This window comes from Ptychodera flava, chromosome 16, assembly GCF_041260155.1.
Source record: "Ptychodera flava strain L36383 chromosome 16, AS_Pfla_20210202, whole genome shotgun sequence".
NCBI lineage: Eukaryota > Metazoa > Hemichordata > Enteropneusta > Ptychoderidae > Ptychodera > Ptychodera flava.
The window spans coordinates 39,434,207-39,456,214 of record NC_091943.1 but is presented as its reverse complement, the minus strand read 5'-3'; the positions used below and the strand labels follow the sequence as shown (position 1 = coordinate 39,456,214).

General features: G+C 37.5%; 2 protein-coding genes across 4 annotated transcripts in view; both read left to right on the top strand.

The window, feature by feature from the left end:
• LOC139114825 (uncharacterized) overlaps window positions 1-22,008 on the top strand; it is a 514,135-nt gene that overhangs the window by 472,895 nt on the left and 19,232 nt on the right. For 2 of the 3 annotated variants that reach the window (XR_011547951.1, XR_011547952.1), the window contains 5 exons: window positions 8,171-8,452; window positions 11,329-12,264; window positions 13,226-13,332; window positions 14,267-14,331; window positions 14,912-15,075. Coding sequence is in view for 1 of the 3 variants with exons in the window: in XM_070676769.1 (XP_070532870.1) it covers window positions 15,056-15,075 (20 nt within the window). In the remaining 2 variants the exon portion in view is untranslated. Of the gene's footprint in view, window positions 1-8,170; window positions 8,453-11,328; window positions 12,265-13,225; window positions 13,333-14,266; window positions 14,332-14,911; window positions 15,076-22,008 lie in introns of those variants that run through there. The other variant, XM_070676769.1, reaches the window with a different exon arrangement.
• Window positions 1,088-5,375, top strand: LOC139114813 (uncharacterized). Its single transcript, XM_070676751.1, has 4 exons — window positions 1,088-2,399; window positions 2,554-2,813; window positions 3,200-3,294; window positions 3,415-5,375. Exons 1-2 carry the CDS (start codon window positions 1,115-1,117, stop codon window positions 2,754-2,756), a joined length of 1,488 nt encoding a protein of 495 aa, XP_070532852.1. The 5' UTR covers window positions 1,088-1,114; the 3' UTR covers window positions 2,757-2,813; window positions 3,200-3,294; window positions 3,415-5,375.

The following is a 22,008-nucleotide window of genomic DNA, read 5'->3' as shown; positions in this document are numbered from 1 at the left end:
ATACAGTACAGATATCAGCAAATTTGTATTAAGATATCAGCAAAGTTTGTATTAAATGGGGATCTGTTGTACCCCTGTTTGTAATGTTTAACCGGTGTTCGGCAAGGAGGCATTCTCTCGCCACTTTTGTTTAATGTCTATATTGATGAGCTGAGTTCTCGTTTGTCGACTTGTATAATTGGTTGTTTATTTGGCGGTAGAATTTTAAATCATATTTGCTATGCTGATGATTTAATCATTTTTAGTCCCTCAAGCAAAGGCTTGCAGAACTTATCTATGTCTGTGAGATCTATGCTAGTGAACACGATATTTTGTATAATCAGAAAAAAACTGTCTGTATGATGATTATTCCGAGTGGGTTTAAACTTCTGAATGTGCCCGTTGTTCATCTTAATGGGTTGAATCTCACTTTGTAAATTCATACAAGTATCTTGCGTGTGTTATTCTAAGTAGTTTTATGGATGACGATGACATAAGCAGACAAGTTCGTTTACTTTATATCCGTGGCAACTTTCTTTTCAGAAAATTTGCATATTGCTCTAGTCAAGTTAAAGTTAAGTTATTCAAGTCTTTCTGTTCAAATCTATATTGTTGTCATCTTTGGTCAAATTTTAAATTAAGTTCATAGTCTGTGGGCCGACCCGGGCTATTGTTTCAAAAAAGTTCTCTGAACTCTAAGGTTTAATCCCAGTCAGCCCGAAATGTTGAGTTCCCACCATAAAAGAAATAGAAAATCGATAGTTTTACTAACTCAGTTTGTGCGGTTTCGTGAAATTAGGCGGAAAAGTTAAAAATATATAATATATTGCTAATAAGTGTCAAAGGTCATCATCAATGTTAAAGCTTGTGAGCAACAAGCGTTTCATTGGCGGATTTGTCAATAAGCCAATCACGTAGTCCGATACATACAAATCCAAAATGGCTACCTCACAAGTAGGGAGGTGCGTGTGTCACGTCCAGTGACATACAAGACGAGCCGATCAAGGCTTTTACTGAAATTGGATCCTGAAGCAAGAGATCAGACCGGCTATCACCTTGTATGCTATCAGCGTTTCACTAGTAAACGCGGCTTGCACAGGCAGAGAAACGCAGAGAGAAAGGTAAGCTACGTAAAATGCTTGCCACAAGTGAACCAACGGAACTGAATGATGACAGTGAACAACAAGTGTCTCCCGTAAAGCGTTACTTAAGGTCAAACCCTAGTTCAAGTTCTATTTCGTCAGCCAAGCGGAGAAGTACCGGTAAACACGTACTGTCAGAGATGTGTATATTATGCAAGGGTGAGAAACGAAGGGTTGATCCGATTTCAAGAAAGAGGTCAAATGAAAAACTTGTCACTTGTGAAACCGACGGACGACGTACATTCCTTAAAGCTGCCAAATTTAAGAAGGACGAGAAACTTCTACTGCAATTGAGAGGTCAAGATTTGGTCAGTATTGAAGTGAAGTATCACGAATCATGTTACCAAAGTTATGTCAGATGTGTCACTTATTCATACCAGAAGAAAACAGAGGAAGAAAGTGGTATCATGTATGCACCATCCTTCAAAAAATTTTGTGATGAAGTAGTGCAGAGGAGACTAATAGATAATAATGAAGTTGTTCCAATCAACGTGTTGAGAAATATCTTCGTTAAAATGATCAATGACATTGAAGATATTGATGCATCATCATACAAAAAAGTGTATTTAAAAAAGAGACTCAAACGACGATTTGGTGATAAAATCAAGTTTCTTCGACCACACATGCACAAATGTGAACTGGTAATGGCTCACAAAGAATCAGATTCAGATGGCCGGATCCTGAACATTACTCATACAGATTCTGAAAGCGAAGAAGATGAAGCAGAGTCACAGTCACTAACAGCACACTCTAACAGTCAGCAGCATGAAATGCTTGAGATGATTCACTCTGCCATGAATATTCATGCCACTCTAGAGAAAGCTCAAGGTGTTGCAGAGTGGCCTCCTCGGGCAGAAGATCTAACAATCCAGAGAAGTAGAGATATTGTACCCACCAAACTTTTTAATTTCCTGGCATGGTGTACTGGCCTATCACAGGACTTCCATTCACAAGAACGTGTTGATGTCCAAGCTGATGTTGAGAACAAATTGTTATCAATTTGTCAGGACATGATGTTCTTGTCTTCTCAAGGACGGAAACTCACCCCTAAACACTTGTCACTTGGTATGGCAGTTCGTCATGTGACTGGATCTTCATCATTGATAGGATTGCTCAATGGTTTAGGGCACTGTGTTTCACACTCAAAGGTGTTAGAGCATGACACAGCACTAGCTATCCAACAACTCCATGGCGATGGTTTGCCACCAGGTTTTTGTCAAGAAGTCTTTACAACATTGGTATGGGATAATAATGATTTTGGTGAAGAGACACTCAGTGGTAAGTACAGCTGATTACTCAGGTCTCAAATATCACTGTGACAGTAGTTCTGCATTTGTTTATGTATTTGGTAATCTGTTACTGTTAATGTTATCTTTTTTTTCAAGTAGATCATAAGTGTTAACAACATCTTCTGATACAATTTCTTTTTCAGGGAAAGGAACAACTCACAATACAAATGGAATTATAATTCAGAGGAGTCTTGGAGATGATACAGATGACAATGACAGCAACCCTTTGATATCAGTAACAGTCACCAAGTCAAAGCAAAGGACGCTTCAAGTTCCACCCACCAATATTATTGAATACCATGGCAGACCACGCCATGGCCCTGCACCGTCAGGTTGTACATTATGAACTATAAAATCATCACAGTCATTGTCTTCAATGGAGGCATGGTCAAACATTATCGTTGTAAGTAGCACAAATAAATGCACAACTCATTTACATATCAAACTTTTACATGCACAGTCCCATACATTCAATGTGTTTTTTATAAACCCTTCCTTTCATTAAACAATTTGAAAAGGTATGTAAACAGTAAACACAAGACATTTTGCACATGCCCATCATAGTATCAGTACTCCTATTTATATCCCCTCTATTTACACATTAAATTTTCCCATTGTTCAACAACTTAAGATTTAATGCACTGTGACATTCATACTTGCATTTCCCAAGCATTATCCAAATAGTGCTGACATATGGGACAAGAACTGTTGTAGTTTTACAATATTGTTACGTCACTACAAATTTACACTGCCCCTAGAGTAAAGCCATATTTTTCAATGTACCTGTAGGTTCTAATGTGGATGAAATTTTCCTGAATCAGGGCAGAGAAAAAGAAATCCCATTGAACAAAGACTTGGCATTCTGGTTATGCAAGACTGTACAGGTTTGTATACTTTGTAACTATATTGAGTATTTTCAGAAAACATGTCAATTGTATGAATTTGATAAATTGTTTTGTATATTTGCCAATCATACTGTGTTACTTTTATTTTTTACTTTTAAGGTTGAGGGAGAGGAATGTAACCTTTTACCCTCATGGACTGGATTTAATCAGAAACTGTCAGGCAGTGTCACCCCACCTGTCAGCAAAATTGGTTATCTGCCGGTGATTGACGCCAGTCCAACAGACAAGTCTACCGTAAACACAATACTCAGTAGAAGTGTTGACACCGCCAATAAGCTCAGCCTGCAAAGTATTGTTGTCACCATGGATCAAGCAATTTACTCAAAAGCACAAGAGATACGCTGGCAGAATGAAGAGTATACACAACGTCTAATTCTACGTCTTGGAGAGTTTCACACAGCTATGTCATTTCTGTCTACAATAGGAAAGCGCTTCAGAGATGCTGGATTAGAAGATATAATGATAGAATCCGGTATTTTAGCCCAAGGCTCTGCCAATGGTGTTATGAGTGGCCATCATTACAACAGAAGTGTTCGCTGCCATAAACTGGTGTTGAAGCTATGCACCGTGTGCTGTCCTAGTCGAATGCCATGGCCTTAATACAGATGCAAAGTAAAGTGCAAGCTACTTTTGGAGAATTCGCAGCCAGCATATTTTACCAGTTGAGAGCAATCGCGTCAAAGTATGGCGCCACAAGAATAGACTTCGTCATTGATCAGTACACAGAACCATCCATAAAGAATGCAGAAAGAAAACGTCGAGCCACCACTGGTACCTTCAATGAGATTCGCATCACACGTCCATCCCTGAACATGCCAAGGCAATTAAAAAATTCCTTGCGTCTGGTAAGAATAAGGAATCTCTGCTACTCTTTCTGTTTGAATCATGGAAAGAATATGAATCAGAGTGCCTGCAGGGTATCACCATGTATGTTACCAAGGGTGAGCTTTGCTACAGATTGCGTTCAGCAAATGGTGTCATGGATGTAACTGAAGTACCAGAATTGCAGTGTGACCATGAAGAGGCTGACACAAGACTATTACTTCATGCTGAACACGCATCACACTCTGGGGAGGTAGACAACATTGTCATTCGCAGTCCTGACACAGATGTCTTCATGTTAGCTGTGAGTTGTGCTCATCAATTACAGAGCCAGCTGATATTACATCAAACCAGCAAAAATGGTCAGATAATACACATCAACAAGGTAGTAGAGGCATTGGGAGATGAAACTGCACAAGCTCTGGTTGGTCTTCATGTATTCTCAGGTTGTGACAGTGTAAGTGCTTTCAAAGGCAAGGGTAAGAAGAAGATGGCAAATATGTTGCTGGCTAATGATAACTATACAAGTACATTCAAAGAACTTGGGGCAGCATGGACACTTTCTGATGAACTGTTCACACAAATAGAATCATTTGTGTGTGATGTGTATGGCCAAAATGGGTGCAGTGATGTAAATGAAGCAAGATACAATTGCTTTCGTCTTGGTTCACAAAATGATGGTGCCCTCCCTCCTAACAGAGATAGTCTGAAATTGCATACACAGCGTGCAAACTACCAAACAGCAATCTACAGGCGATGTTTGCAAGCCAAAATGGATGCACCAAGCCCACATGGACATGGATGGATAGTGCAAGACTCAGATGTATCAATCCAGTGGATGACACTTCCCACTGCACCAGATTCTGTTATCAACTTTGTGAGCTGTAAATGCAAGAAGTCCGGATGCTCGTCAAGATGTTCTTGTAGAGAAGTGGACCTGCTATGCACAGAGTTATGTCAATGTGTTTCATGTTCAAACTCACAGAACGATGAGGAAAATGGACAAGGAGATGACAGCGCTTCAGACATTGACAGTGACAGTGAATGAACTGACAGATTGCGTTTGAAAGATGAAACCACATGTAATATTAATTTTACCGTACAGATTGCGTTTGAAAGATGAAACCACATTCAGTATTAATTTTACTGTCTTAGATGATCTTCAATTAATGTACACTGGTGAAATTCTACGGTCATTATCTGGCAAGTGAAGAGGAAATAAATCTTCATATGAGAAAGCAATGAAAATTTCATATATTTTGCACAGTAAAAAACTTATTGTTAATTTTGTATACCGGGTATGGGCAAATCCTTCAATAAGCATCACCATAGAATGCATTGGCATGATCATGTAAATTTTTCTAATTGTGCAAGAAAAATCAATTTTTGGTCAAAATTTACACTGTTCAATGAAAATTACCTACTGACAACTTTGAATAGACCATTCAAATATATCTTTCAATTACATAGTACACAATGCATTGGCACATGTATCTTAATTTTGGGGTAAAAACCTAGAAATAAATAGTTTTTAGTACAAAATGATAAACTGTGTCATCAAGATTATATTGCCAGTAAGTAAAGTAGATATTGCAGTAAAAAATATTGGTGATTGAGTTAAAGAAAATGCACCTGTGCTGATATCTACACTTTGGGGAAAAAAATTCAAAATTTCAAGTTTTTGGTAAAAAATTAGTTTTTTTGTCAATATTTCACATTCCAAAGAATTATTTGTTGATATCTGGAAAACAATATGCAGAAAAAAAATCATTACATATCAAAGATCACACACTTGAATGGATTTCCCTCCTTTCAGGAAAAACATGCGAAAAAGCATACTTTTTGGTCAAAAATCTCACTTGTAACCGCATATTTTTGGGAAAAATTTTTTTTCCGTGTACACACACTATTAACAAATATTTGAAGCTCATACCAAGTATTTCAAAGACCATAAACAACTCAATGCTATTTCTAGAGCCTTTTTCAAGGTTTGGCCCACAGACTATCCTACAACAAAATTCGTGTTGCATATAACAACTGTTTCAGACGGCTTTTTAATCTCTCTAGGCGATGTAGTGCTAGTACTATGTTTGTTACGTTCTCTGTGTTATCATTTGGCGAGTTAATGCGTAAGTGTGTTCATAATTTTATCAGTAGAATACAACAATGCACAAATTTTACGTCAAGAATATTTATAATTGTACATATATAGATTCATATCAGTGCAGGCATTGGAGAAATATTTTATACTAGCTAGTATGTTTTGTCGGTTTTTGAATGTGAACAATTGTACTTTTCTGCTACCATTTTTTCCTTTTTTAATGTAACGTCTATGGGCCTTGAGCCTGATTTAAATAAATAAATAAATAAATAAATACAGTTATATATATATATAATATATATATAATATGTCATGTTCGTTCAGTTACACTCAGAAATCGTTGTGTACAGTACTGAGCTGTCCAATGCCAACAGGGTACACTGCTGGCATCTGTTGAAGATGTCAACAATGCTTTTAATTAGGTTTCAGTCCCAGCAGTATTGCAAATTTAGCTGCAAACGGACTTGAATGTAATGTTGTGAACGACACTGCTGATTGAGACTGTTGCCTTGAAATGTTCTGAAAGCCTGTGGATCACAGTCACGACTGTGCTGTGGATGATCATGATCATGATCATGCCGTGGTTCATGTTTATTATTATATTGATGGCAATCACAGGAGGGAATCGTTCAGCCAGCCTTTGATGAGCCATCATAAAATTAAAGCACATTTTTGGGGGCAAAAAGAATTAGTATACTGACAAAGTAAGGGTTATGCTTCTTTCGGACGTCAGCATTTCACTGATGTGTAATGGGCGATATTGTTGAGTTCTTGTGATAGCACACTACTGCGTTGAAGCGAGCTTATGGTATAGTGTAGGCATCAAGGCGAGCACACACACAAACCTACCTTCTACCTAATGCGAATTGTCACGAGCATATTCTCATAAAAATATGAAAAAAAACCCTTTCATATCTAAATAGTGGCAGTGCAGTATATATTCGCCCGTTATACTAGGGTTTGTATCTATTCAATGTTATTTATTCGAGGATTTTGTTGCATTAATAATATTGTACCGGTACATGGTAGGTGATCAAGTGTGCACAGCAAATGTTTGATCATTAGCACCTTCTGTGCGTCACTTTGTGATTGACAGCAGTTTGAAATGGTCAACAGCTATGTTGTTGACGCCACTGACCATGTACTGAAACGAACTTTTCATCAATAACTCACTTGAAACTATAAAATAGACAGTATTTTGCTCACAAGGCTATGTCCAAAGTATTCACCAAAGGTACTGTGATGGCACAGAGCTATATTTACCGGTATCTGCATGGAAAAGATTTATGCCAGTTTTCTGGAGCAGTTGCTTGCATTGCTTCCATGTGTCAGTCATTCAAAACAATGAACCCACTGAAGTTAAGCTGCCTTTCATACCCAAGGAATGGCTTAAGTTTCATGCATCCTGCAATCCCCAGACAGAAGTGAAAAGATTCCTAGCTAGGCACTCTGATTTACATGACGTCCCAATGAGATGATGTCCAAATTATGTCCCAATGAGATGATGTCCAAATTATATGTCCCAATCATAAAGTGTCGAGCTAGGAATCGCTTCACTTCCGTCTGAGGATAACAGGATGCATGAAACTTAAGTAATAGATATCATTACTATGTACATTAATTTGTGTTATTTTATAATATATACGGTATGTGTGTGTGTTGTGTGTGTGACACACACACACATTATATGTGTGTGTGTGTGTGTGTGTGTGTGTGTAACACACATGTATGTGTGTGGATTTATTATCAACCAAATCCAGCACAAAGGATTGGAAACATTGGAAAGGCAATATGACTATGACGTAATAACAAGAGTCATTGATGCTTTTCTTAAAATATCTTATTGGAAAGAGCAAACTCATGTACACTGTACATCTCAAACTTATAGATAAATCTAACTTTGCCATACATACTGATTTATTTGCAATACAGGTGACGCTGTCATGAAAGCTATCAGATTTACTGCAAAGAAGTTGACTTTGCCTGACTGTAAAGATCTCTGTGGTTTTTTAGAAATAACTGAGGTAGAGATTGATACAATAATGCAAGATAATCAAGGTGATGCAAGATCTCAGAAACATAAGATGCTGTCTAAGTGGAAAGAAAAATATGGAAAACAGGCAACGCTGGAAAAGTTTTTGAAAGCATTGGAAGACAGTGAACTTACAGAAGTTAGAGATAAACTTGTTGATTGGCTGAAAAATGAAGGATATAGTAAGTAGCAGAACAATTTATATGTGTCATGTTTCAACCATCTCATATATCAAGACAACTTCATTCACAACCTTTTGTGTAAAATTATAAGGCTTCCATCTGATTTTACTGATAAAGATGCTGATTGGGCCAAAACTTTCAACATATCTTTTTTGTACTGGTACAGGCAACACAATTTATTGGTGTAATGATATATATAATTGTCAAGTATGTTTATAATGCTATTTTGACTGTTGATGTTGGCATGCTAAAAACATCTTTACGTATCTTTGTCATAATCATAAAAGTGCTAAGGTTATTGAACAGGGATGAATACAGTTGATCATGATATAAATATAATGAAGAGCTGGTACAGGCAGGAATGGCGACTAAATAATGACAAGCATGTTGTATCACCTTGCTGTATGCTGTCAGTAAAAGCCATCTGTGATTATCCAATGGATAGAATATTTATGTTGAGAAAAAAGTAGGAGTGTATACTGGTTGTTTTTAAAGATTAGCAAAAGTTTCCCATCAACCCTACTATTGTTTCCCAGGCATAATTGAAAAAACAAAATATTACTATCTTTCAATGATGAGAATTGAGTACTATGAGTAGCAACACACTGTACTCATCCGAGTATAAGCCCCTCCCCTACTGATTTCAGAGGATTTTTAAAAATGCATTATATCCATGTATATAAGCCCCTGCCCTAGTGTAACCCAAATACAGAAAGATTTGGAGAGTATATTTGGTCATTAAACTTGGTAAAATTACTTTTAGATAATAAAGAAACTATTAAAAGATGTCAAAACAATAGGAAAGTGGAGTTCCCTTAACAGCATCGTAAGGAAAATGAAATGTTTTTCCAGTACTTTCTTGATTCTTTGACCCTGCTCACCCCCGTCCCCTAAATAGAATAGTCTCACTACACATTTAAGTCAGCCATTGTTTATTTTTATTCACGACCACGATGTTTTCATCCTCTAAACATGCAGGTTCTTCTGTATGAAGCAATTATCCTTTCATTTGTAAAGACTTTAAGCCGGTGACTATTACAATTTTCACTGCTATGTTGTTGTTTTCACAAAATGTAGACAGTTTAATACTGGAATGTTTAGTTGCCTTTCCCTGTAGTTAGTTAATGCACACGCCCTAGTTCACATTACTGTTGAACAGCAGCATACATGACTAAATTCTTTGTTTCAAGTTTTTTTTGGTTTTATTTGGATGCTGAAATTTCATCAAAGTGTCACTTCTGTATCCAGAGATTGTGTAATCAATTTCTTTGGATGTGTAAGTCTATTTTGAAAGCTATGGAAATATCGAGTGGTGTTAAAAAAATTGTACATAAAATTAGCATAAATTAAGCGTCCATGGTAGATAACAAGGGGTTGCTCGAGAATAAACCCCTCCCCTAGTTTTACCGCTATTTTGTGTTGCTGAACCGGGGGCTTATACTCTGACGAGTCCGGTACTAAGAGCTAAGTAATGCAGTGAGTCACTTATTAGGGTTCCTCCAAGCAGCTCACTGACACACGTATCTCACTGCAATATGATAAGACTTTTTTTCATGACCACATACTTTCTGCCATTGCAAGCCTACAATGCTTGTGAGTGGGTCATCAAACTTCATGGCCCAAATGTTTACATTTTTTTATCAAGATTTGCAAGTGATAAAGTAATAACGTTATTACGATAAAATTGCCAAATAAATTGAAAGGCTTAATGTTTTTTTTTCAGTAGGGGGGTGTGGGGGATGGGGTGTGAAAAATGTAGATTCTAGTAATGAATATCCTTTGATAGAACCATCATGAATTGTGTCAAGGGTCACCCTCCTGGTGCAAACAATGCTTGATAGGCCGGCACAGTAAGCTGCGATATGCATATCAGACATGAGACCATAGTGTTGACCTTTGAACTTTGAAACCTGCATTCGGCAGATGCTTGTATGGCTTGAGCTTGGCTTTGAAATTTTTTGCAAAGATCAATGTCTACTTGAATCAAAATAGACTGTGAAAGATGTCTTCAATCATATTCTGTGGTCATATTGTGAGGCTCATGATTATATTAGAGCCATGAGCCTTAATTTCTGCAAATACACCACTGAGGGTGCTATTCTCATCACTACCGGTAGCTTAGATATACGGTAACTCCAAATTGCGATGGACTTGCCAACTCAAAAATATGGCTAACTGGAAATTCATTACTTGTCTTGTGCTACCAGCAAGGCCATCAACACACTTCCAATCTTTTTATTCTGTGTAAGCTTATCCCTATCGTGATATTACAAGTGATTGGCGTAATTTACTTCGCAATCATTTTAAGTTTGGTAGTTGTGGTGCTTGTTGGCAAATGAAAGTCCATATTTGATTAATCATGGTGAACATGGACTGTTCTTGACAATGACAGATGACAATCTGCAATAAGACAATACTGTTACGTTTAGTTTCATGAAATGTTATTTAGCGGTTGACAGTGGGAAGTTGTACAGTGTTTACTTTCACTTGTAAGAGGACTCCTTAAAGCCCTATTAGCTGTATCACCTTGCAATTATTTACAAAAGAAATACCATCCAATAATGAGTCACTTTTATTAGCAAACTGCTGTGTTTGAAAATTACAGATGAAACCAAATTAACCGCCAGCATCAAAATATCTCCTCTTCTAAAGTTGGCTGTGTTATGTTTTGAATGTTCAATATGTCACTGATGAACATCAATGGAAGAAACAACAAATTATGCTGATGATGAGGTGCGTTAATAAGTATCAGCCAGGAACTCTCACATTTATTTATATTGCTTTTTGCGTGAATCAATTAAGAAACCGACAAATTCATGCCCTATTCTGAGTTCCTCTACGTAAGACATCAATATTTTTCACTCATAATTCTTCAGGTCTGCCAATCGCTCAAGAAACAGCAAGTGGCACAGACCATCGAGAAGCAAGTATGCAGTCCTCACATGTACCCAAGGAAAGTCCAACATCCTTTACACACTCAGCACAGCAACAAATTCCTCGTACCGCAAAAACTTGTGCTGATCATCAGCCCACTGATTCAACTGTTAATACCAGTGATAGTCAAGTAGCTATTGGGCAGAACACATCAAGTAAAAGAGTAATGTTCCCAGTCAGTCAGCATTTATCTGATGCACAAGCAGTTGTAACAAGTACCGGTATATGTACTGATACTACAGTGACAAATGCAAGTTCTGCAGTCAACCAAGGACCAGATCAGAATATTACATCTCAAGTATCTAATAAGGCATGTACAGATCAGTCCATGACGCAAAGTGGCAGAAACTACCAACAACCCAGCCAGGAGGCACTGTCTGAAGAATCTCAGCAGGCTACAGTACAGTCAGCTGTTCAACAAGAGGTTTCTCAAGGCAGCTCCTCATCAGTCCATCAGGACATTGAGCAGCAAACTAGAGAAATGGTTGATCAAGGAAACCATCAATTTGTACAAACCACCACAAGTACAACTGGGTCATCTTCAGGCATTCAGGATTTAGGCAACCATGACATAGCTGCTGGACTTGCTATGTTATCAGTGGGAGAAACACAGGGTGCTGGCCATGCAGGACAACATCATACTGTGACTCAGGAATCAGACACAACCTCGCAACATGAAATAGATGGTAAGGAATCAATTCCAGCATATTCAACAGAAGAAACCCAATCCAAACCAACAGACACATTCCAGCACTGGAAAGATTCAAAACTTGGACACAGGCTGAAGATGTTTACACGTGAGGAAATTGGCAGTATCATTAACTGTCCTGATGGATCAAACATCATTGAGAATGGAGTTTTTGGAATGATTTATAAAGGCAAGTTTTCACCCCAAAACAGTATTTAATAAGTAGGTTAAAAACAAAGATATTTATGTCATGAACTTTGACTGATATACAGACTTTTTTCAAAACAACAAACATGTTTGGTGACTGAAATGTAATCAAAATGATTTGAACTGTTAGAATGATGACTCTGAATATGTAATATTTAAGCAATAAATCACACCCAGCGATGGTATACCACGAGATTTTGACCAGTTCACGACATATATGCACAAGCGATAGCGAGTGCATATATGAAGTGAACTGGTCAAAATCGAGTGGTATACCGTCACAAGGTGTGATTTATTGCTACTATATCATAACTGTATATTGAATTCTGGGCGTTCACATCAAAGACAGATATTTCCTTAAGCTGAGAGCACGCTGTATGCCAGCCATGGTATATTGCCAATATACCATGGTTCTTTTCGAGTCTCAACCAATCAGATCGCTGTATTTCCACCATCAATGTACTGGTATGATATAAAACTCAATATCCTGACTGTATAGTAACAAATCATGTCACTGTATATTGCACAAAATCAAATTTCTCTTATATGAGTGCCTTGTGCAGGAGACTATATTTGCCTGAAGCTCTGTGCACCTATGTTAGACCTACAAGGTTGAAATTTAATGTACGGTATATGGAGGTCCTTCAAAAATCTTGGTATTAATTCAGATATTATTAATGAAAGAATAACAAACCAAATTAATGGTATTTAAATCCCTTGCTGAATGCCTATTGCTACAAGCTGCAGTCATAAACACATGTCATAAACACAAGAGAAAATTTGTCTGAATTTCTGTTATAGAAGCTAATGTCATGAACATGGTAGTGATTTTAGTAGCACACCCCATATAGGATCAGCTCTGCTGCAACTGTTACAGTAAATGTTTTATGAGTGTTACTGAATAGTGATACCTTAACAGAGTCATGTTGTTTGCTTATTTACAGGTCCATTTAAATGTAAAATGGTTAAATGTTCAAAGATACTTGATGTTGCTGTGAAAGAAGTTAGAGTAAATAGTTTGACTGATGAAGGTGAAAATGACTTCAAAAAAGTAAGTTGTAATTACAGTTGTTCTGACAAACAAGCCAAGATGGATATTAAGTTGATTTTGATTAATGAAACATACTCATAGTTGAATTCATTGTGAAAAGAAACTTAAAATCAGAGAAACTGTACTACCGTATTCTATCAAGTAATAGTTGAGTGTGTTTCATTGAAAATTAGCTGTTTAAAGGACCATTTGAGGAATATCTCCATCAAAGTTTGAAAGATACTAAAACCCAACACTTTCTTGAAAACATTTGGCGCTTCATGTTTGCATAATTATGCTACATGCAATGTAAGAGTGATTTTAAATTTGCAGATGTATTAAATTTTGATAGTCAGTACTATATATTTACAGTTACATTTTACCTGTTCATTAAGAATCCAAAATATTATTTCACAGAAGTATATCATATCCTACATCCGTTCACTATTCCAACTGGCATGCAATATCAACAGTGAATTGCTACAGATAACTAACTAACTACCATTGAATTTTCAGTTGTTCCTGAGCAACCTAGCAAATATTTGTACCATTTGAAGAATTACAATAACTCACATTCCACTTTCTGCATATACATTCTATATCCCTTGGCAGAAATAGTGTTGACAAAGTCTCATGAAAATCACATGGGACTCCTGGATGTTTGCAGAATTTCAGTGGTACTTTTTAACAAATTGGGAAAGTAATTTGCAAAATATTATTCGTGAGAAATTCTAAGTCAATCCTTTTAGGACAGACTTGAGTCCCATGGCAGTCCTCTAGAACTTCTATGATTGATATCATATTATTTAAAGATTTTCATTGATTTCCTGAATTGCAAATTTGTCAAAAAGATATTTGATGGTTATACCGTAGGTGTATTGAATAATGTTCATAAGACTTAATTGCATATATATTGTGTTTGTCTAACTTGTAATTTATACTCATTTCTATACAGCGGAGTGTTGCCAATTTGCGACACCCTCATATTGTACCCGTCATTGGTATTTGTGCAGAGCCAAGGTAATTATCTACATCTTTTTGTTTTCAATTGAAACTACCATCTCTGCTAAGCTGAATCACAGCAAAAAGTTCATCGATTGGGAATTGAACCCATTACTGACTGAATTTTGAATTCCCTGCTCTACATATATGTGCTAAAGTTTTGATTTGGAAGTTTTAATTGATCCTTTTATATTTTAGTGCAATGAAATTTTGAATGAGATCTAGTCAAGAGTGGATCTCCATTACAAAGTTTTGTAATATTCCAAAGACTAACAACAAAAAGCATAAAGTTTATCTCCGTGTGCAAGGTCTGAAGTGTTTATCGGTGCAGTCATATTAGATATACATATCAGAATCCATATGGTCATCTTTGTGTTTACTATAAATTAGGCAAAAGTCATATTATTTTTAATTTAAGATTAGTAAAAATTGATTCACTGTATTTGTCAGATGGCTGTAGTGAGTAAGTGTAAAGTTGTGTATTATCTATATACCATATCCCTATAAGACTGTATAAATGCTTTGCAACTCTAATATGCCTATAAAGCTATCAATGTATACTTTGCAACTCATCTACCGGTATATTCATTTATTGCAGTAAACTGCTGTTTATAGTGTATTCATACCTAGGCAGCAACCTAGAACAAGCCCTGAAGACAATGGTTGAGAGAAAGTAGCCAATGAAAATTCCCTGGATCAATACAAATGTTTGCAAATTGTCACTCAGATTGCATCAGCTCTGATGTATCTGCACAGACAAAGGTAATATTTTTGACCTTTCCATTTAGTCATAATAGTTTCTTACATAATATGTAATTACATTCAAGTTTGTAAATTACACCATTGAAGAAATTTTTCCAACATTTCTTGATTTCAGGAGTCTGTCCTGTTGAAAGTTTAGACCTGATGTTAATCATGCATTGGTAATAGAAAAGATATATGAACCAAATACCAGTACCATAGTACCAATCAGCAATACCCAATAAACTGTCACTGATACATGTATCAGGGAATTATACTACTAAAGCTACCTTCAAGACACATCCACCTACACTGTGTGTTAGGTCCAAAGGATTTAGTCATGAGTCCCATGACATGTATGACAAACATACAGGTACCGGTAGTAGCCTTTTAACTGAATATATGCTTGTTATGCATCCAAAATATTCTTGGAGGATATACATATGGTACATTAATATTTCCTTGAGACCTTAATGTCATTTGAAATTGAAGACTGTTTATTTCCCTGTTTGACGTTCTGCTCATAACACACCTACACACACCATTTATAAGCAATATTATGTTAATTGTCAGTGGAAACTGATCCCTCCCACTCCCACTGTGTTACATTGTCAGTGGTTTAACTAATCCCGCAATGCCTCTCCCACTCTGTGTTACATTGTTAATAGAAACTGATCCCTCCTCTCCCACTGTGTTACATTGTCAGTAGAAACTGATCCCTCCCTCCCCCAATGTGTCAGATTGTCAGTGGAAACTGATCCCTCCCTCTCCCAGTCCTTTACATTGCCAGTGGAAACTGATCTTTCCCTCTCCCACTGTGTTACATTGTCAGTGGAAACTGATCCCTCCCTCTCCCAGTCCTTTACATTGCAGTGGAAACTGATCTTTCCCTCTCCCACTGTGTTACATTGTCAGTGGAAACTGATCCCTCCCTCTCCCAGTCCTTTACTTGCCAGTGGAAACTGATCTTTCCCTCTCCCACTGTGTTACATTGTCAGTGGAAACTGATCTTTCCCTCTCCCACTGTGTTACATTGTCAGTGGAAACTGATCTTTCCCTCTCCCACTGTGTTACATTGTCAGTGGAAAACTGACCCTTCCTCTCCCACTTTGTAACATTATCAGTGGAAACTGATTTCCCCTCTGCCACTGTGTTACATTCAATGGAAACTGATCCCTCCCACTTTGTAACATTGTCAGTGGAAACTGATTTCCCCTCTCCCACTGTGTTACATTTTCTCAGTGGAAACTGATCCTTCTGTCTCCATACTGGTTTATTGTCAGTGGAAACTGATCCCCCCATTCCCAGTCCTTTACATTGCCAGTGGAAACTGTGTTTCTGGTTCTGGTGTGAGCGAGACACACATCGTGTCCACGTCGTGTCTTGCTTTCTTCGACTTTTTTGTGTTTATCTATGCCAATTCGTTCTCTAATGGGATTGAGATCTGTATGAAGTATTAGTGCGTTGACCTGTTGTATTTTGGACATTGCCTTCCTTCTACTTGGGGAAATTTCGAAGGATTTTGTCTACAATTTGCTGTCAAGACACACGAATGGTGGATTCTAATTTGCATCATAATGTCGACCGATGATAGACAGGTTTTGGTGAGTGAAGATTCTGCCACTGATTCACAAGACAGTAATGATGATGATTGTGAACAGTTTCCATCTCAGAATCGTGAACTTTATCATTCGAAGCATACTAAATACGCACTTGATAAATTTCATCGACTACCAAGATCAAATTGGGTCGCAGATCTTTGTGCAAAACGAACAACGTTGTCGATGAAATTCATAAGTTACGTAATGACCTTTTCAACCTGGCACAAAAGATACCTGCCTGTCCAGCTGGCGTTCTTGCACGCAGACTCAACCGAAAAAATTCAAAATCCACAGTCAGCGAGAAACTGCTGGAGGATTGCTACGACATTTGCAAGTACCTCGACGAAGAAGACCCTGCGGTTATTACCCCATTACTAAAACAAGGGCATACAGCTTCGAGTCAAACCATGCATCTTATCTTCTCTGACGGGGAAGAAAACGAAGACCATTCCGAGCCTCCCAGCGACGTTTTGAATGTCCATACGGAAAACACGTGTACAAGAGATAATATCGCATCGCTCATGGCAGAAGTTCTGGCATTAAAACAGCAACACGAAAAAGACATTGATGACCTAAGAAAAGAAATTGAACTACTCAAGAAGTCTTCTAGCAAGATCAAATCAGAAGTGGAAAATACGAAGTCAGCGGTGTCCAGTTTAACGAAAAATATCGACGCTATTCGAGGTGAGACTCAAGCATTTGAAGCAAATTCTAAATCACAACTGAAGCTCATAAATCAGCAAGTGAAAGAAATTCAAACGGACTTAGACATCCAACGTAGCTCGAATGAACAGACTTTATCGAAACTGAAAAGCCTAGAAAAGAAAGTAACTAAACATTCTCCGCGTCAACCAGTAGATGTATCCACGTCGCCTAGTCCGTGCCTACCATCTACCCAGTTATCACGTGTATCTGACCAGGCTATGAAGCCTAATGAAAAGACAACAACATCTGCTGAAAGCATCAAGGCGAGCACTAACTTAGTGGCATCACCGGGAAGCGACATCTTGATTTCGTCTGGTGTTGAGCAGACTTCTGCGCCAACGAAGAATCTCAATTCGCAGGATTTGCCAAACAGTGATAACCCAACCAGTGCGCCAGGTCCACTACAAAGAAAGTCGACATCGTATGCTGCGTCAGTGTCGGCGACATCCGCAATGGAAGCCCGATCATTACCTGTACCTGTGCGTTAACAGATTCGTCTACTATCGCAAGGAACGAGGAGACTTCGAAAATTAACACTGATATTGTATCTGAATGGTCTGAACAGACCACTTCTGTTCGTCCACGTGGCATACGTGACAAGAACTCTACCGACAACAGCCTTACTGATTTGAATTTGAAGGTGTTACCAGTGTTCGCTCAAAGACCCGCAGAATGTACGTTGGAGGCATTACGAGGACACTATCGTGAACAGATTGAGAGACATTTGATCAAAAACAACATTCAATTTACTATGATAAGAGTTATCACTAGCAGACGCAAAGGAGCTGTCGCTGCCAAAATAAATGTATCCTTTAATCAAGTTAAACTTCTCCTTGCCGACAACTTCTGGCCACCAAATGTCTTCTGTAGGCCATGGCTGGTAGAGCAAAAGTTCTCCGAACAAATGAAATCAATAATGCACAGATAGATAAAACAAGTAATGATTATCGTAGAAACACTGATGAAGGCTACTAAAAGCTTGATTCAATTAATTTTGCTTTTTTCTCTCCTACTGTTAATGACTTGTCCGTAACACAACAATATGCATTGCGATTGGGTTGCTGGAATGTCTGTGGTGTTATATCTACAGTTCCTTACCTTACCAAAATTTTGCAAAATATCGATATTCTGGCTATTACTGAACACTGGCTTTTTCCACATTCATTGAAATTTCTGAACACTGTTGATTGTAATTTTACTTCATTTGGAGCCTAACTGACAGAGCTCTAGATGCTAGCACTACCGACTTCTCTTTACGTGGACAAGGTGGGGTAGCTTTCCTCATTAGAAAGTCCATGTTACCTTCTGTTGATTATTTAAACTTAGAAGATGACCATGTCATCGGTCTGCGAATTATCTGTAGTAACTGTGAACGTCTGAAAAAATGTATTTTTATCTTTGCTGTGTATCTACCGCCTGTTAATTACACGGTAGACTCTTATGTCGACTATGTTCACTTTTGGAAGATCTTTACTCGACATACTCGCCTGTTGGTGACGTCATATTCCTTGGTGATTTCAATGCTAATTTGTTTGGGCCTCGTATGCCTGGTTTCCCAACCTCAACACGTGAAAAGACACTTAGTCAATTTATAGACTCATGCAATCTGCAACCAGCAAATCTCTTCAACTCATGCACTGGTCCAGTCGAAACGTTTTGCTCTTTTAGTGGACGGAGCAAGTCGATCATTGACTTTGTCCTCTTTCCACTTCACCTTATCGATTATTGACAATGTGTAAAGTACTTGATGACGACACTTTAAATCTTTCGGATCATTACCCAATTTCTCTGTTCTCTTAGCTTATTCATTACGAAAAAAAATTGGAATTTTGCTCCTTCCAGAAAACGCTTAGTTTGGTCAAAACTAGACCGCATCACAATCACAGAATCGTACACTAATTCACTACGTAAAAAATTAGACACTTCCGACTTCACTGAACAAATACTGTCTTGTCCAGTTGACATTGATCGCTACTCATCAAAATTAATTAACGTTCTACGTGAAACTGCCGACAGCAATATTCCCTCCACTCGTTTCAAACCATACTTAAAGCCATATTGGAAAGATGTGCAACCCTTTCACAAAAAAGCGTGGGAGTTGCGTAATAAATGGATTCAAGCTGGAAGACCGAGAGGACTGCAACATGCTACTTTCCGCAATTATAAAGAATCAAAACGAGAGTTTAGGCGTGAATTGAGACGTCTACAAAGAAACGATGAACTGAAAAGTACGAATTTATTGAAAATTCTATCGAGCTCGATCAAGCACTCTTCTGGCGCAATGTCAATTTGTGTAGGAAAAACAACTGCGATAGTTTTCCTATCTTGAAAGTGAACGATACTACAATTTCCGAGCCTGTTTCTGTTGTTAATGCTTTTGCGGAACACTTTAAAAAGTTGTACGAGCCAACAGAAGATGACAATTTTTCAAATGATTTTGAAGCTCACATTGATGACGTACTTGACAACCTTGTAGAAGAAAGCCATAACAATACCGAGATTATACTTTCAACACCTTTCTCAGTTGAAGAAATCTTATGTGCAATCAGGAAGCTCAAACGTGGAAAAGCTGGAGGACCGGACTCCCTAACATATGAACACAACTTCTTGATGCGCCTTTTCAATGCAATGGTTACTGTCGAATATATTCCCTCCTCTTTTAAGTCTGCGTATTTGGTACCCATTTTTAAAGGTGGTAACAAAAGCCGTTTTGACGTCTCCAATTATAGGGGAATCTCATTACTCCCATCGTTGCACAAATTATTTGAATTATGTATTTCTCAACGCTTACAGCCTTGGCTAATTGAAAATAAAATACCGCACTCCCTACAAGCTGGTTATCAATCCGGCCAAAGCAACATTACTGCAGCTTTTTGCATTCTTGAGACAATTTATCACCATATTGAAAGACGCAGTAAAACATTCATGTGTAGCCTAGATTTTCATAAAGCTTTTGATTCTATATGGTGGAATGGTTTATTTTACAAGCTATACACCATGAACCTCAATGCAAAACTTTGGCGAATTCTGCGTACCATGTTTCATGGACAAAACTGTCAAATCGCTCTTGGTACTTATGTATCAAATAATTACCCAATTTTCCAAGGTGTAAGACAAGGTAGCGTTCTTTCAACTACCTTATTCTTAATTTATGTAAATAATTTGTTTGTTGAACTGGAAAATACTGGTTTAGGATGTTATATTGGTTCGTCATTTGTAGGGTCACCTGCCTTAGCTGACGACATTTCGATTTTATCGACTACACGCACTACTTGCCAGAGATTACTGGACATAGTTTGCAAATATTGCTCCAATTGGAGATTAAAACTCTCGTTGTCAAAAAGCAAAATCATTGTTTTTGGAGAAAGTAAAAGAGAACGCAAAAGACTGTGTAAGCATAGAAACATTTCTCTGTATAACTGTCGTCTTGAAGAAGTCAATGACATCACTGTTATTGGCATGCGAATCACAAACACATTATCAACAATGGAACGTACACTTTCAGCTAGTAAAAAAGCTAGATGTTTAATTAATTCTTTACGTAGTGTTGGCATTGGACCACACGGTCTAAATCCTATTGTAAGCACGGAAGTGTGGAAACGCATGTGTCTTCCAGCAGCCTTACATACTTGTGAGCTATGGACTATTACTAATATTGAACTGCAAATGCTTGAAAAGTGTCAGCGTTATGCTGCCAAAGTTATCCAAGGTTTACCTCCCAGAACACCCACTGACTTAGCTTTAAGTGCTTTAGGATTGATATCAGTTGAAGCTTACATGGATAATTGCAAACTGCGTTTTTTGGAATGCTTTGTAACTGTGATAATTCAGCCATTAGAAAATGTATATTTTTACAACGTCTTTTTGAATTTAAGCTTGCTTCTGTTCAAAACTCTCTGGGATTTATTCCTGATATTACGAGAATTTTGTCAAAATACAACCTTTCTGTGTTTTTTGATAAATTTTGTGCAACAGGGTATTTTCCTCCAAAAGCAATATGGAAAACTATTGTAAAGGAGGCTAATAATGAAAGAGAGTATGCTGCTTGGAGACAAAGGCTTGAAGGAAGAAAAGATTTATCTCTCTTTTCTCAACAACACAAAAATATCAAACCTCTTTATTTATATACTGTATTACATAATCTCCCGCATCACAGGTTTACTATTTATAAAATTGTAGCAGCTCTTGCATTACCAGCAGAACTTCTATGTACGAAATGTCAGTGTGCTGTTGAAAATTATTTAACCCACTTGCTCACTTCCTGTATAGACACTACTGAATTGAGGGGTGCTTTTTGGACAACAGTATTTGATAAGGTTAATGTACATTTTGCTGTCACTTTATTTAACTTAGATGATATTGGGTTTGTTTCTTGTATTTTACAAGATAACAACCACAACTTTCAACAACCACACGAATATGAAATATTTCAAGAACTTACCTTTGATTTTATAAGTGCGTGCTTGAATGCTTGGTAAGCGTCCAATGTAGTAAACAAAATACCGTACATCGCAAATGATAACTTATATCTTTTCGATGTAAACGAGCTTTAGATGTTTGAACATTTTAGCTTATTCAGCTGAAAGAACGATCTCAAATGTAATTACCTCTTTATTTTTTTTCATTTAATTTGCATCTGTATGAGTTT